General features: G+C 42.1%; 2 protein-coding genes across 2 annotated transcripts in view; one reads left to right on the top strand and one right to left on the bottom strand.

Annotated features, from left to right (window-relative positions):
• Window positions 1–3,590, top strand: part of LOC123507067 (neo-calmodulin-like) — a 44,754-nt gene extending 41,164 nt beyond the window's left edge. Inside the window, exons 5-7 of the mRNA XM_045259610.1 lie at window positions 1,010–1,100; window positions 1,463–1,519; window positions 3,202–3,590. Of these exons, the coding sequence (XP_045115545.1) occupies window positions 1,010–1,100; window positions 1,463–1,519; window positions 3,202–3,287 (234 nt within the window). The 3' untranslated portion in view covers window positions 3,288–3,590. The remainder of the gene's footprint in view (window positions 1–1,009; window positions 1,101–1,462; window positions 1,520–3,201) is intronic.
• A 2,541-nt stretch (window positions 3,591–6,131) lies between these two features.
• Window positions 6,132–10,349, bottom strand: LOC123507066. Its single transcript, XM_045259609.1, has 3 exons — window positions 10,291–10,349; window positions 6,694–6,878; window positions 6,132–6,574 (listed from the first exon to the last, which is right to left on the bottom strand). Exons 2-3 carry the CDS (start codon window positions 6,872–6,874, stop codon window positions 6,423–6,425), a joined length of 333 nt encoding a protein of 110 aa, XP_045115544.1. The 5' UTR covers window positions 6,875–6,878; window positions 10,291–10,349; the 3' UTR covers window positions 6,132–6,422.
• Between the last annotated feature and the right edge of the window lie 2,151 nt (window positions 10,350–12,500).

The raw sequence follows: 12,500 nt of genomic DNA, 5'->3' as shown, positions 1-12,500 counted from the left end.
AAAAGCTTCTCCCTACTTCCCTCTCTTCCACCTCCTCCTCCTCCTCCTCCTCCTTCCTCTCCCTTCTCCTCTTCTTTCCAATTTCCCATTTTTAACACCACGCTTTTCCTCTTCTCTCTACTCCCTTCCCATTTATACATGTCCCTCTTCTTTCTCTTCCTGGTTTTCTATTTCTACTTCTTTCATTTTTTCTATTTCCTTCATTTCCAGTTTCATTCTCTCTCTTATCATCTTCTCGCCATCTTCTACATTAATCCATCTCTTCTCTTCTACCCACTCCCTATCTGTGTCTCTGTGTCTCTGTACTTCTTCCTTTCTACCTTTTCTATTCCTCCAGCCTCACCATCCCTTCTCTTCGCACCCCTCTCCCTCCTCCCTTTCTTCCTCCATTTCTCCCCTCCTCTTTCTACTCCCTCCTTCCATTATTAACTGCCTCCTCTTGGAATAGTTTACTAGTAACTCAACACTATTTTCTTTACACTATTTTGTTCGTCTTCCACCTCCCCTCCTCTCCTTCTCCCCTCTTCTCTTCCCCTTCTCCCCTCCTTCTCCCTTCCTAATGTATAAACTCCAGTAACTTTTCTTCTCCCAACAGGCCCATAGAGAGAGAGAGAGAGAGAGAGAGATAACATAACATAGATAACTAGTACTGAATATTTTAAAGTAAGTCGAAAGTCCTTTTATATTTAGAAATCCATTTGTTAATTCGTGTTTTCGTTCATTCATTCACTTATTAATTCATGTTATTAATTTAGTATGTACTTTATGTATGTATGTATGTATTTTTCTATCTATCTGTCCATTCATTTATCCATCCATCTGCTTTTTTCTATCCATCTATCAATTTTTCTATCTATCTATCTATCTATACATCTATCTATGTATGTATTTATCTATCTGTCTATCTATCCATTTATCCATTCATCTGGGTTTTTTTCTATCCATCTATCTATTTTTCTATCTTTCTATCTATCTATCTACATCAATTAATTAATCTCTCTCCTTCCAGATCTTTGATAAGCACGAACGTGGCTACATCTGCGCCAGTGATCTCCGGGCGGTGCTGCAGTGTCTGGGGGAGGACCTGTCTGAGGAGGAGAGTGAGTATACACACACACACACACACACACACACACACACACACACACACACACACACACACACACACACACACACACACACACAGGTAAATTATTCTATAGTGCATATTTCATTAAACGTTTCATTTGGTCTATCGAGAGAGAGAGAGAGAGAGAGAGAGAGAGAGAGAGAGAGAGAGAGAGAGACGATGACGATGACGATAACAACATTTAAATTAGAGTAAATATTGCCAATGATAACATATCTGGCAATCATTTCCATCAAACGTTATATAAGAGAGAGAGAGAGAGAGAGAGAGAGAGAGAGAGAGAGAGAGAGAGAGAGAGAGAATAACCTCACCATCTTCCTTTCTTTATTGCAGTAGAGGACATGATCCGTGAAGTAGACATCGACGGGGACGGCCGGATCGACTTTGAAGGTGAGAGTGAAGACGAGGAGAGCAGAAGAGGAGGGAGTTAAACTGAAGGAGTGGCTGGGGAATTTAGAGTAGGAGAGAATGGGAAGGCGTGGCTTAAGACCATAACCAAATATTAACACTAGAGAGAGTGGGGTGGTTGGTGGAGAGAGAGAAAGAGAGAGATAGGGTTTAAATAGAGAATGAACAAAGATAGGAGGATTGGTCAGGGAACTTGGTGTAGGAAAGACGAGAGAATGTCTTCAGAACGTAACCAAATATTAGTATGAGAGGCTGTGCTGGCAGGAGAGTGTATAGAGAAGGAAGGAAATTGGAACAGGAAGGAGAGTGTTTTAAAACGTAACCAAATTCATGAGAGGCAGAAAAAGGAATAAGGAAAAACATTGCATAAAATAGAAATACATAGAAAAGCTTCATTAGAAACGCATAATTCTCAGGGTCAGTAATTAGATAGTGGATTCAAGCTTGAAAAAAAAATACCTTCCAAAAAAAAAATTAGAAGAAAATGGCTCTTAACCCCTTGAGTACCATGACGTGTTTCCATATTTATTTTGCTTAATATCTGGTGATTTTATACAGCTTCAGAAACTCGTGTGGGGGATTAGAATAGTGAATACTGTGGCCATTAATCATCTGATCTCCATAGATTCTTCCTAATGATTATAAAATGGTCTAATCATTTACAAATCTCAAGATAAAAAAGTGTCCCAGTATTGAAAGGGTTAAACAGAGTACGATTTGAATGGAACAGACTCAGTAATCAGATTGTGAGTGGTGAATCATTAGTTCAGAGATATATACTGAGAAAGAAACAGACTGAGAGAAGTTTAAGAGCCATCACAAAGCCATAAGGTGTCAGGAGAGTAGAACCATTAAGTACATTACCTCACTGAGTGACCAGGTAACCGTGAAGTGAAGGGGAAGTAGTGATGTATTGGATGTTAAACTTTACATCACCACTGAGGAGGCAGAACTGGACGTGTTACTCATAAAATCCACTTGAATCCACTTGTAGATAAAACTGTGGATATGGATGTTAAAGTATCGATAATATTACGAATGCAGTTATTGATTTATTTAACTTCCATGGAGATCTACGGTTTTCATATCTACTTTTGCATATTTCTCTTGTAAAACGCGAATGGATATAGAAATGTAGAGTGTTGTGGGAGGAAAAGGTCGAGTTGAAGGATATTTCTAAGGGGTGGCGAAACTGGAGGTAGGAGTAATGTGTTATGGAAGATGAGAGTTTAAGTTACACAAGAGCAGGAGGCTGGAGTGGGATTATTGTAGCAGTAAATGAATCGAATTAACGAGTTTTGTGAGGAGTGGAGGAGGTAGCAGTAGAGTGTTGTAGAAGGGAGATTGTACTGAAGTTATGCAAGGAGGAACGAGTAGGCGAAAATAGAGGAAGATTAAGCTTAAGGAGTTTTTGTAGGAATGAGAGGGAGCTGGAAGGACATAAACTCGAGGAACGATTAGTAATGTGAAGGATTTAGTGACTCTTGATAGACAACACTATTAGTTAAGGATGTAGAACCCTATAATAAGTATCTGCGCAGTTCAGGATCTCTAGTTAAGGATCCCTAGTTTAATCCCCTTTTGGAATAGGACTCTTAGTTAAGGATACTAGTTAAGGACATCAGTTATAGGATCTCTGTTGAACGTTCCCTAATGCGTCTCAGAGTTCGTGAAGGCGCTGGGAGAGAATGACGACAGCGACGACGAGGAGGAGGCGAGGGACGAGGACGAGGACGAGGAGCGAAAATGAGCGAGTTGTGGCTTGGATAAGACATACGAGGCACTTCAAAGAAAACGTTAAATTTTGATGGGAAACTTTGGGAGATTTGCTAGACATGTATATTTGAGTGTTGTGTGTGTGTGTGTGTGTGTGGCTGTCTGTCTACGTGTGTATGGTGACAACGTGTATGTATTAATCTTATTTCGTTTATTCACTGTATTGTTTTTGCAGTGACAGTGGTGACGATGATGTTTTTGAATGCAAGAATTAAATACAATCAGGTATGTTTGTTTAAGGCAGAAGTGTTGAAATATAAAAATGTTCGCAAGTTTTCGAAAGTATGTGAATATTTAAAACCCTTTGTACTCAATCATGCAAATACGTAACATTGAGACCAGAAATATACGAAAGATGTAATTTTAAGGAACAAAAGTGAAGGTGGATGAGAAAGAAGAGGGAAGAGAAAAGTGAGCGAGTAGGGAAGATGAATATGGAGTATAAGGAAAGAAGAAGAAGGAGAGAGGAGGAGGAAGTGTAAGTGGCATTCCTTTCCTTTACCTGTGTACCTAAGTATCCTTCATATCACTATTATTACTAACCTGACATTGTGAGAGTGAAGTTTATATGAGAGTGAAGGAGCGAGAAGGGAAAACAGTGAGGAAGAGAAAGATAGGAGAGAATAGGAGATATAAATAAGGGAGAGAAAGGAAGGAGAGAATAGAGAAAATATAATAGTCCTTCCCTTCTTTTCCCTCTACATAAGCACTGAAGGAGCGAGAGAGGAATATTGTGAGAAAGAGAAAGGAAGGAGAGGATAAGAGGAGATACAAATGGAAATCCTCTCCTTCCCTTCTATTTAAACTAACCTAACCCTTCCCATCACGCCCATTGTCAACGTGTTCTATATCGTGAAAGTATACGAGCTGTCCATTGTGTTACCGTATAGCAGACACAACTGAAGTAGAGAGGCATTTAGCTCAGTTTTCACCTGCAACCCTTTACCCTTACGTCGTCATTAGCGCAGTAGTCACAACTTGAGGCATTGTTGAGTTTTGGGTCTGAGAGGAGAGTAAAATGGGAGGAAAGAAAATAAGAAGAGATTAATGGACTAAATGATCAAACTTAATCCCCTTTAACCTTTTCACTGCTGGATAATGTTTTTCTTTCATCACCATTTGCATATTTATTACTTCTATTTTGTACTACAGTCTCTTAAATGGTTCTAGAGCAGAGAAAAGATAGAGAGATAGAGATAAGCTTCTATACTCTCTCTCTCTCTCTCTCTCTCTCTCTCTCTCTCTCTCTCTCTCTCTCTCTCTCTCTCTCTCTCGTGAAAAGTTTAAATAAAAAATATCCGAGCAGTGAAAAGTTTAAATAAAAAAAGAACCAATATCTTTTAAACTCCAAATCTACAAGAAATGTATTTGAAAATGGGAGAAAATAAGAAAAATGTGTCTAGTTATGAGATTATACTCTAAAGAACAACAACAAAGTTAATTGACTGGACAAATCTCTTTCTAATCTCCAAAACTAAAAAAAAAAAGCTTGTCTGGAATGATTTTAGGAGATTGAGAGAAAATGATTGGCAGTGAGAAGATTGTAATTAAAGGAGAAGAACAATGACAAGAAGAACAAGAACAAAGAGAAGGAAGAAGGAAGAACAAGAAGAACAACAAGAACAAGGACAAGAAAGAATAAAAAAGGAGGAGAAGACAAGAACAAAAAGTTCAAGAATAAGAAAGAAGGACGAAGAACAAGAACAAGAAGGGATGAAGAAGAAGAAGAACAAGAAGAGCAAGGACAAGAAAGAAGGAAGAAGGTGGAGAAGAAGAGGTGAAGAAGAACAAGAACAAGAACAAGAACAAGAAGAACAAGGACAAGAGAAGGAAGGTGGAAACAAGAACAAGATGAACAAGGACTAGAAAGAAGGAAGGTGGTGAAGAAGAAGAGATGAAGAAGAACAAGAACAAGAACAACAAGGACAAGAAAGGAGGAAGAAGGTGGAGATAAAGAAGAGATGAAAAACAAGAACAAGAACAAGAAGAATAAGGACAAGGAAGAAGGTGGAAAAAAAGAAGAGATGAAAAAGAACAAGAAGGAGAAGAAGACAAGAACAAGAACAAGAAGAACAAGGACAAGAAAGAAGGAAGAAGGTGGAGAAAAAGAAGAAATGAACAAGAACAAGAAGAAAGGAGGAAGAAGATGGAGAAGAAGAGATGAAGAACAAGAACAAGAACAAGAAGAATAAGGACTAGAAAGAAGGAAGAAGGTGGAGGAAAAGAAGAGATGAAGAACAAGAACAAGAGAAGTTAATGGACTGAACTAATGTCTTTCAAATTCCAAAGCTACAAGGAAGAAATTTTGTCCATAAGGGAATGTGGATCCACGAGACAGTAGGACACAAGATTCCCAGCACGAGACCCTTCACGAGTTTCATAATCCATAGCTATGTTTCTTTTTATTTCATTTATTTTTTTTTTATTTTTTTTTTTTTTTTGTTACGCAGCTTTACCAGATCTTACATGTTCTCCTGTTCGTTTAAGATTACCTAAGGTTGAAATGAGGTCGCTTTCCATATTAGTTCGTCTTAACCTGTTTGTATCCATTTTTGTTTCTTCTCGTATTTTTTTCGATATATATATTCTCTCTCTCTCTCTCTCTCTCTCTCTCTCTCTCTCTCTCTCTCTAAGCGTCCTGGAAACCAATAAAAGTCTATCCAGTGACAAGTCTGTACAGGTGAAGCCTCTTATTTCCCGGCCTGTAGTATAAGTGGTGCCGTGAGTGTGTGGCTGGCGAGGCGAGGCGAAGGCGAAGCGGGCTTGGGACGTGTCAGGCACAGAGTCAAGCTAGGATGCAGTAAATAAAACTGCCATGTTGTGTGTCTCAAAATTTATAAATAAAACAGTGCATAGAAATAGTAAGTATTGCACATGCATCAGCACGCGGCACAGAGTGTGGTGGTGTGAGGAGTGGCGGGGAGGCTGCTCGGGGCACTGGCCTGCTGAGGGAGGCGAGGCAGGTGCGGTCAGGTGGTCTGGATGACTAGTGGTGATGATCAGGATGGTATGAAGACTGAATGAAGGGCTGTGTGGAAGGAAGACTTGCAGCAGTGTTGGGAGGGCAGGGACGAGCTGGGCCCGTCAGGCAGGGCGTGGAGGGAGAGACTCACACCAGCAGCTCAGTGTTAACCCACATGGTGAGGCGGCGCATGGCCCGGCTGTTCTTCCTCTTGGCCAGCTCAGCGCGGAAAAGGTCCACGTCGCGCTGGGTCTCGCAGTTACACTTGAAGTTGTTCCTGAGCAAGTCAGGCAGGACTCCTGTGAGGGGCAGAAGAGGTCATGGAAGGGAGAGGAGGAGGAACCGATAGGGAGAGCAAGGTAGTGCTATATATACAGGTGTGGGTCAGTGAGACCGGTAAGCAAGGAGCGTCACTCACGTCGCACGTTATCGGTGTAGTTAGGACACTGCTTGGTGGGTTTGATGAGGCAGTCCACCGCGATGTCCATGTTGGACAGGATCAGCTTGCGCTCCTCGTCGGTGAGTTTGGGCAGATCCAACACCTGGGCAGCGCACGCCGCCGCGCACACCACCACCGCCACCGCCACGATCACCTTCATTACTCTGTGTCTGGAGGAAAGGAAAAATAACCACATCACACCATCAAATTGACGCTGTCATGAAGCAATTGATCATGACGCTCCTGTGTGCACGGTGTTAGACACCTATACCTACTAATATATTGTTATACCTATACCTAATAATACCTACTGTTGTGCGGAGGTGAGATGCAGTAATTGGAATGTTTTTGGCCGGTTAAGGCTGCCAATACAAGCTAACTCTGTAGAACAGTGTGTGTGCTGAGGTATCTAAAACATCTGAATTAGCAATTACTGAGGACATAATAATCTGAGTGTTGGCTTAGCATCTAGGGACACAGTTCCCTCACACCATAAAGAAGCGGAATGGTTGTAGTCACGAGAACGCATAGAACACGTGAGTCTCCACAAATTATACAGGCGTTCCTCACACATTGGCTAGGTGGCTGCTAACTCATCCAGCAGGGGTGGGGTTGGGGATTGGGGGAAGACGGTTATCACGTTGCTTCTCGACCCCACAGCACAAGTTGGAGTGACAGGCTGTAGCACCGGCGTTCTAAAGGCTATGATGCGCAGTGTTGCGAGAATATGAAAGTGAAAAGCGTTTGACGAGAACCTCACTGAAGGACAGACTTGAGAGCGACGATGACCACACACACACACACACACACACACACACACACACACACGGCGTGCACTGTTGCGCACACTGTTCACCTCAGTGTTTAATACATGCACCCAAACAATGAAAAATAAATAGACTTGTCTTTGTAAACTGTTTGGTTGTTGTGTTATGACTCCAGGTGCATGGCCGCGGTCCGCACCTGTCACCTGGCGGGAAGGTGAACCCGCGCCTCCTCTTGCACCATTCTGTGGTTCATTTCAGACACCTCGGCGGTTCGCGACCTTCCATCCCCCCACCAGACACCTGAGATAATATACTACAAGTGAGACACGTCGGTGAAAGTAGACAGGCGAAGCGGGGGCGGCTCACACATTTTAGCGGATCTGTGGTGTATAGAGCGAGGTGGGGTGGAGAGGTAGCGGGGCCTGGGGACCTGGGGTCCGGCGGCTTAGTGGTGGTATAGTGAGGTTGGTGATGGTAGGGGGGTTCAGTACCACCACCTTTCCCGTTGCTGCTTGTTATGCCGCCTGCACCGGTGCCAGGGTCAAGCTGGGTGTGGCGTGGCTGACTGGCTGCCACTCACAATTCTGCCGTGAATCTTATTGTTTTATTTGTTCCCTTCTCTAGTAGCTCCTTTGTTTTCCCCAACACTCACGTCAGCACACTCACTCCCTGGTGGCCGAGAGTGGCTATCGCTGGGCAAGTGTGCCAGTGCCGTTTCGCCTGTCTTACGTAGCGGACCTGGTTGATGGTGGTGGTGGTGGTGGTGGTGGTGGTGAGGGAAGAGGGGGCTGATCCTCCACTAACCTACCTACCTCATAAATAGTAATGTTACCCAAGTTTCTGAAGATCTACACAACAAAGCCGTGACCTGAAAACAAACAAGGCGTTGCGTAGAAAGTCATGTAACTTGTATCCTTCATGCTTACGAGCAGATGGAGATTTTTGTTCTTTTTTCTCTCCCTCTCTCAGGTCAATCTTGTGTGGCAGCTGACCTTTGCTGGCTGGTGGCAGAACGCAGTTATCATAGCTTTTTTGTTCTTACGGCGGCGGACGTTGCATTTTGAGAAGCGTGTTGTCTGGGCTTGATGCATGTTACGTGTCTGTGCACGAGAGCATTTTCACATCTTGACGTATTCTTTCCTGACATCAAAAACAGTTACAGGACGGCACGCATCATAATCATCAGGCACAATACACGCCCCACGCACTGCACACCACGCACATGGGCACCAAGGAGCCTTAGCATTGAGGTTAACATATACAAGTGCCTTTTGTTGTTAATTGAATGCCACATGAGATTCAGAGTCCGTATTTTTTGGAATATTTGAAGACTCATTGTTTTCTTATAAGGACTAAACTTAAAGGCGATGGAAATTACTACTATCTTCTTGTCTGTGTTCTCTTTTTCTGTTGGTGATGTAAAATGTTCGTTAGAAATGTAGAATTAGTCATGGTTTGCTGAATAAGAAAGTAACAAACTACCATCACTTGTAAATCTAAAACTACTACTACTACTACTACTACTACTACTACTACTACTACTACTATACTACTCTTAATCTAACTATCACTGTATTAACTTCCTGTAGCACTAAAACTATCATCTCCATCGCTACCACTGCCACTGGACTTCCTATACAACTAAAACCACCATCGCTACCACTACCACTGAACTTACTACACAACTGTTCCCTCTATCGCTACCACAACTACTGAACATCCTGCAAAACTATAACACCATCGCTACCACTACCACTGAACTTCCTGCAACACTGAAGTCTACAACATCTCTCCTACAACCACAATGCTCATTTCCTACAACATTAGCACTACAACTTCCTTCAGAAACACAACCATTGAAATGATCTTTAACACGACCACAAATACTGTAATCTTCCCCATCACTACCACTGTATGTAACCTAACCTAACCTAACCTAACCCATACCACTATAACCTTTCGTACCACAACCACCATCATTCCAGCAACTACTACTGTCACTACTACTATAACCACTACCGCTGTAACCTTCAATTATACCGATACAAGCACAATAATATCCTTTCGTAGAACTATTACTAATATTACAACTTTTACACTATATAACACTAAAAAAAAAACACTATAACTTCAGCTACTGCTATTATAACCTTCTATAGCGCTACTACTTATAACTGTCTATAACTTCATAACCAGCATAACAAACGCACTATAACCTCCATCACTATCACCATTCACTATAACACATTGCGACTCTCTCTCTCTCTCTCTCTCTCTCTCTCTCTCTCTCTCTCTCTCTCTCTCTCTCTCTCTCTCTCTCTACCTGTCCATCCTGATCCGCTTTATTCCCGCCAGGTGCCAACAGAGTCACATAAACGACTGTCTCTCTCTTTCTCCCTCTCTCCCCTCTCTCTCTCTCTCTCTCTCTCTCTCTCTCTCTCTCTCTTTTTCTTCTTTCTTTCCATCTTTTGTTTGTTCTATCTTTCGTTTGTTCTTTCTTTCTTTCTTTCTTTCGTTTGTTCTTCCGCTCTCTCTCTCTCTCTCTCTCTCTCTCTCTCTCTCTCTCTCTCTCTCTCTCTCTCTCTCTCTCTCTCTCTCTCTCTCTTCTATCCACCACCACCACAGTACCACACACACACACACACACACACACACACACACACACACATACACTTTCACTCACTCTGGCTCTCCTCCAGCGCTTCCTCTCCCTTTCACTCACCGACACTCAGACATCACGCACCACACCGCACACCAGCGCGCACTCACGCCCTCACTTTTATCTGGCCGCCCCGCTAGCCGTTCTTACCTTCTGGGACGCACGCCACGCAACCTCGTCTTGAAATGAAGAGGAAAGTAAAAGGCTCTTGTCTTATATACCGCAGGTCAAGGCTATAACCGGCTGCTGGATGGGAGGAGCTTGTGGTGGTGATTGTGGTGGTCGTGGTGGTGAGGGTGCTGGTGGGGGTGGTGAGTGGTGGTGTTTGGTATTGTGGTGGTGTTACTACTGGTCTGTGTGTATGTGTGTGTATGTGTTCTTTCCGTTTTGCGTGGGTACAATATCTGTATTCCTAAGGGCGCTCTAGGTCCGTTTGTTCAGCTATTTACATCCTGCCTATATCCTGTCTGTCTGTTCCTTTGTAAACTGTATGTGTCTGTCTGCACGCCTGTTCTTTTGTTTACTTATTTCTCTGTCTTTTTTTACGTGCTTCCGTCTGTTTGTTTCTATCTGTCTATCTCTATATCTGTTTCTTCGTCTATTTACTTGTCTGTGTGTCTGTCCATCTATTCTGTCTATCTATTTATTTGTCAGCATTTCTACTTCTCTGTCTGCCTGTCTGTGTGTCTGTATGTGTCCATCTCTGTCTGTATTTGTCTGTCTCTATGTTTCTTCCTCTTTTTATTTCTCTGTCTCTCTATCTGCCTGTCTGTTCCTCTTCTTATTTTTTAGCGTGTTTACCTTTGCCTGTCCGTCTGTTTGTCTGTATGTCTCCATCTCGCGGTAGAAATTGAATAAGATGTCACTTCAACATTATCTAACACGGAATTAACGATAAAAAGACTTGTAAAAAAATAACTCGATTACTAAAACTCCGGTTGCATCAAAGGTCACCATTCAAGAGGGGGGTTTCAAGACATTTATCCTTTTCTTTTGCCTAACTCTCTCGTATACTTATAAGGGAACTGGGAACTAAGTAGGCCTTTCTTTCGTTTTACTTTTCCCCTTGGCCAGTTATCCCTTCTTACATAAATAAAATGCTATAATTCTAGAGGCTGAGCTGGACAGGGACGGGCTGGCTAAGGGTAAAGATCCAAAACTTTACCTTCTTACCCCAAAAGTCACAAGTTTTCAGTGATCTCTCCTCCTCGAACAGCGCAGTCATTTCCATTTTCTCTCACTCCCTTTTATGCAACATTGCCGAATACAGACCTTTAGGATATGATTATTAAAAGATGCCTGTCTGTATAACTGTCTGTGTTTGTCTAACGTTTATTCATTTTTTTATTTAGTCTTTATTTCATGCAACATTAATGAATAAAGATGTTTGGCATATGATTACTAAAAAAAAAATCGGGTCTTGCGCCTCACGTTTTCATATAAGAAAATATAATTTCAGGACTAAACCAGCTTTTCTTTATGGTAAGGTGTGTCACTTTTGTGTTTCTATCTGTCTGTGTGTCTTTGTGTGTCTGCCTCGTTTTTCAACATCAATAAGGCCAAATTTGAAGCCTAAATCTGTATTTCTATATTAGTGAGATAGTTGAGTCTGTCTGTTCATCTGTCTGTCCGTCTGTCTTTACCTCTCAGACTTTTACAACAGCTGATAAAAATTAACACCATTTAGCGATGAATGGTCAACGAGTTCCAGGAAAAATTACGAAAACACAAGATTCTAGGAAAACCAACTCACAAAAAAACCCTCATTCCAGGAACCAATGCTGCTGGAAATGCTGTTTTTTTTGCCTACAGCTTATGACAGAGTTTGTAGATTTAGTGACAATAGTTTGGGTATGTGTTATTTCAAGTTTGTAGTGTTATTTCAAGTTTTAGTGCCATTTCAAGTTTTAGTGTTATTTCAAGTTTGTAGTGTTATTTCAAGTTTGTAGTGTTATTTCAAATTTGTAGTGTTATTTCAAGTTTTAGTGCCATTTCAAGTTTGTAGTGTTATTTCAAATTTGTAGTGTTATTTCAAGTTTGGGTACGTGTTATTTCAAGTTTTAGTGTCATTTCAAGTTTTAGTGTTATTTCAAGCTTGGGTACGTGTTATTTCAAGCAACGCAACCTCCCGTGTCGAATGCGGGTCACTGGTGATTGGCAGGGAGCAAGTCCAGGCTGTGGTGGTGGTGGTGGTGTTGGTGATGGTGATGGTCTTTCCATATAAAGGGTGCGAGCAACTTGCGGTGTCCTTGAGTCCGTGATTCTGTGTTGGTGCCGGTGGTGAGGGGTCTCCACTGACACCAATCTCTGTCAGCCACGCCTCAGCATTATCATCGTTACAGGCAGTACCAGGCTTGGGA

The sequence above is a fragment of the Portunus trituberculatus genome, chromosome 21 (genome assembly GCF_017591435.1).
Source record: "Portunus trituberculatus isolate SZX2019 chromosome 21, ASM1759143v1, whole genome shotgun sequence".
Taxonomy (NCBI): Eukaryota; Metazoa; Arthropoda; class Malacostraca; order Decapoda; family Portunidae; genus Portunus; species Portunus trituberculatus.
This window is presented reverse-complemented; position numbering and strand designations above follow the sequence as displayed.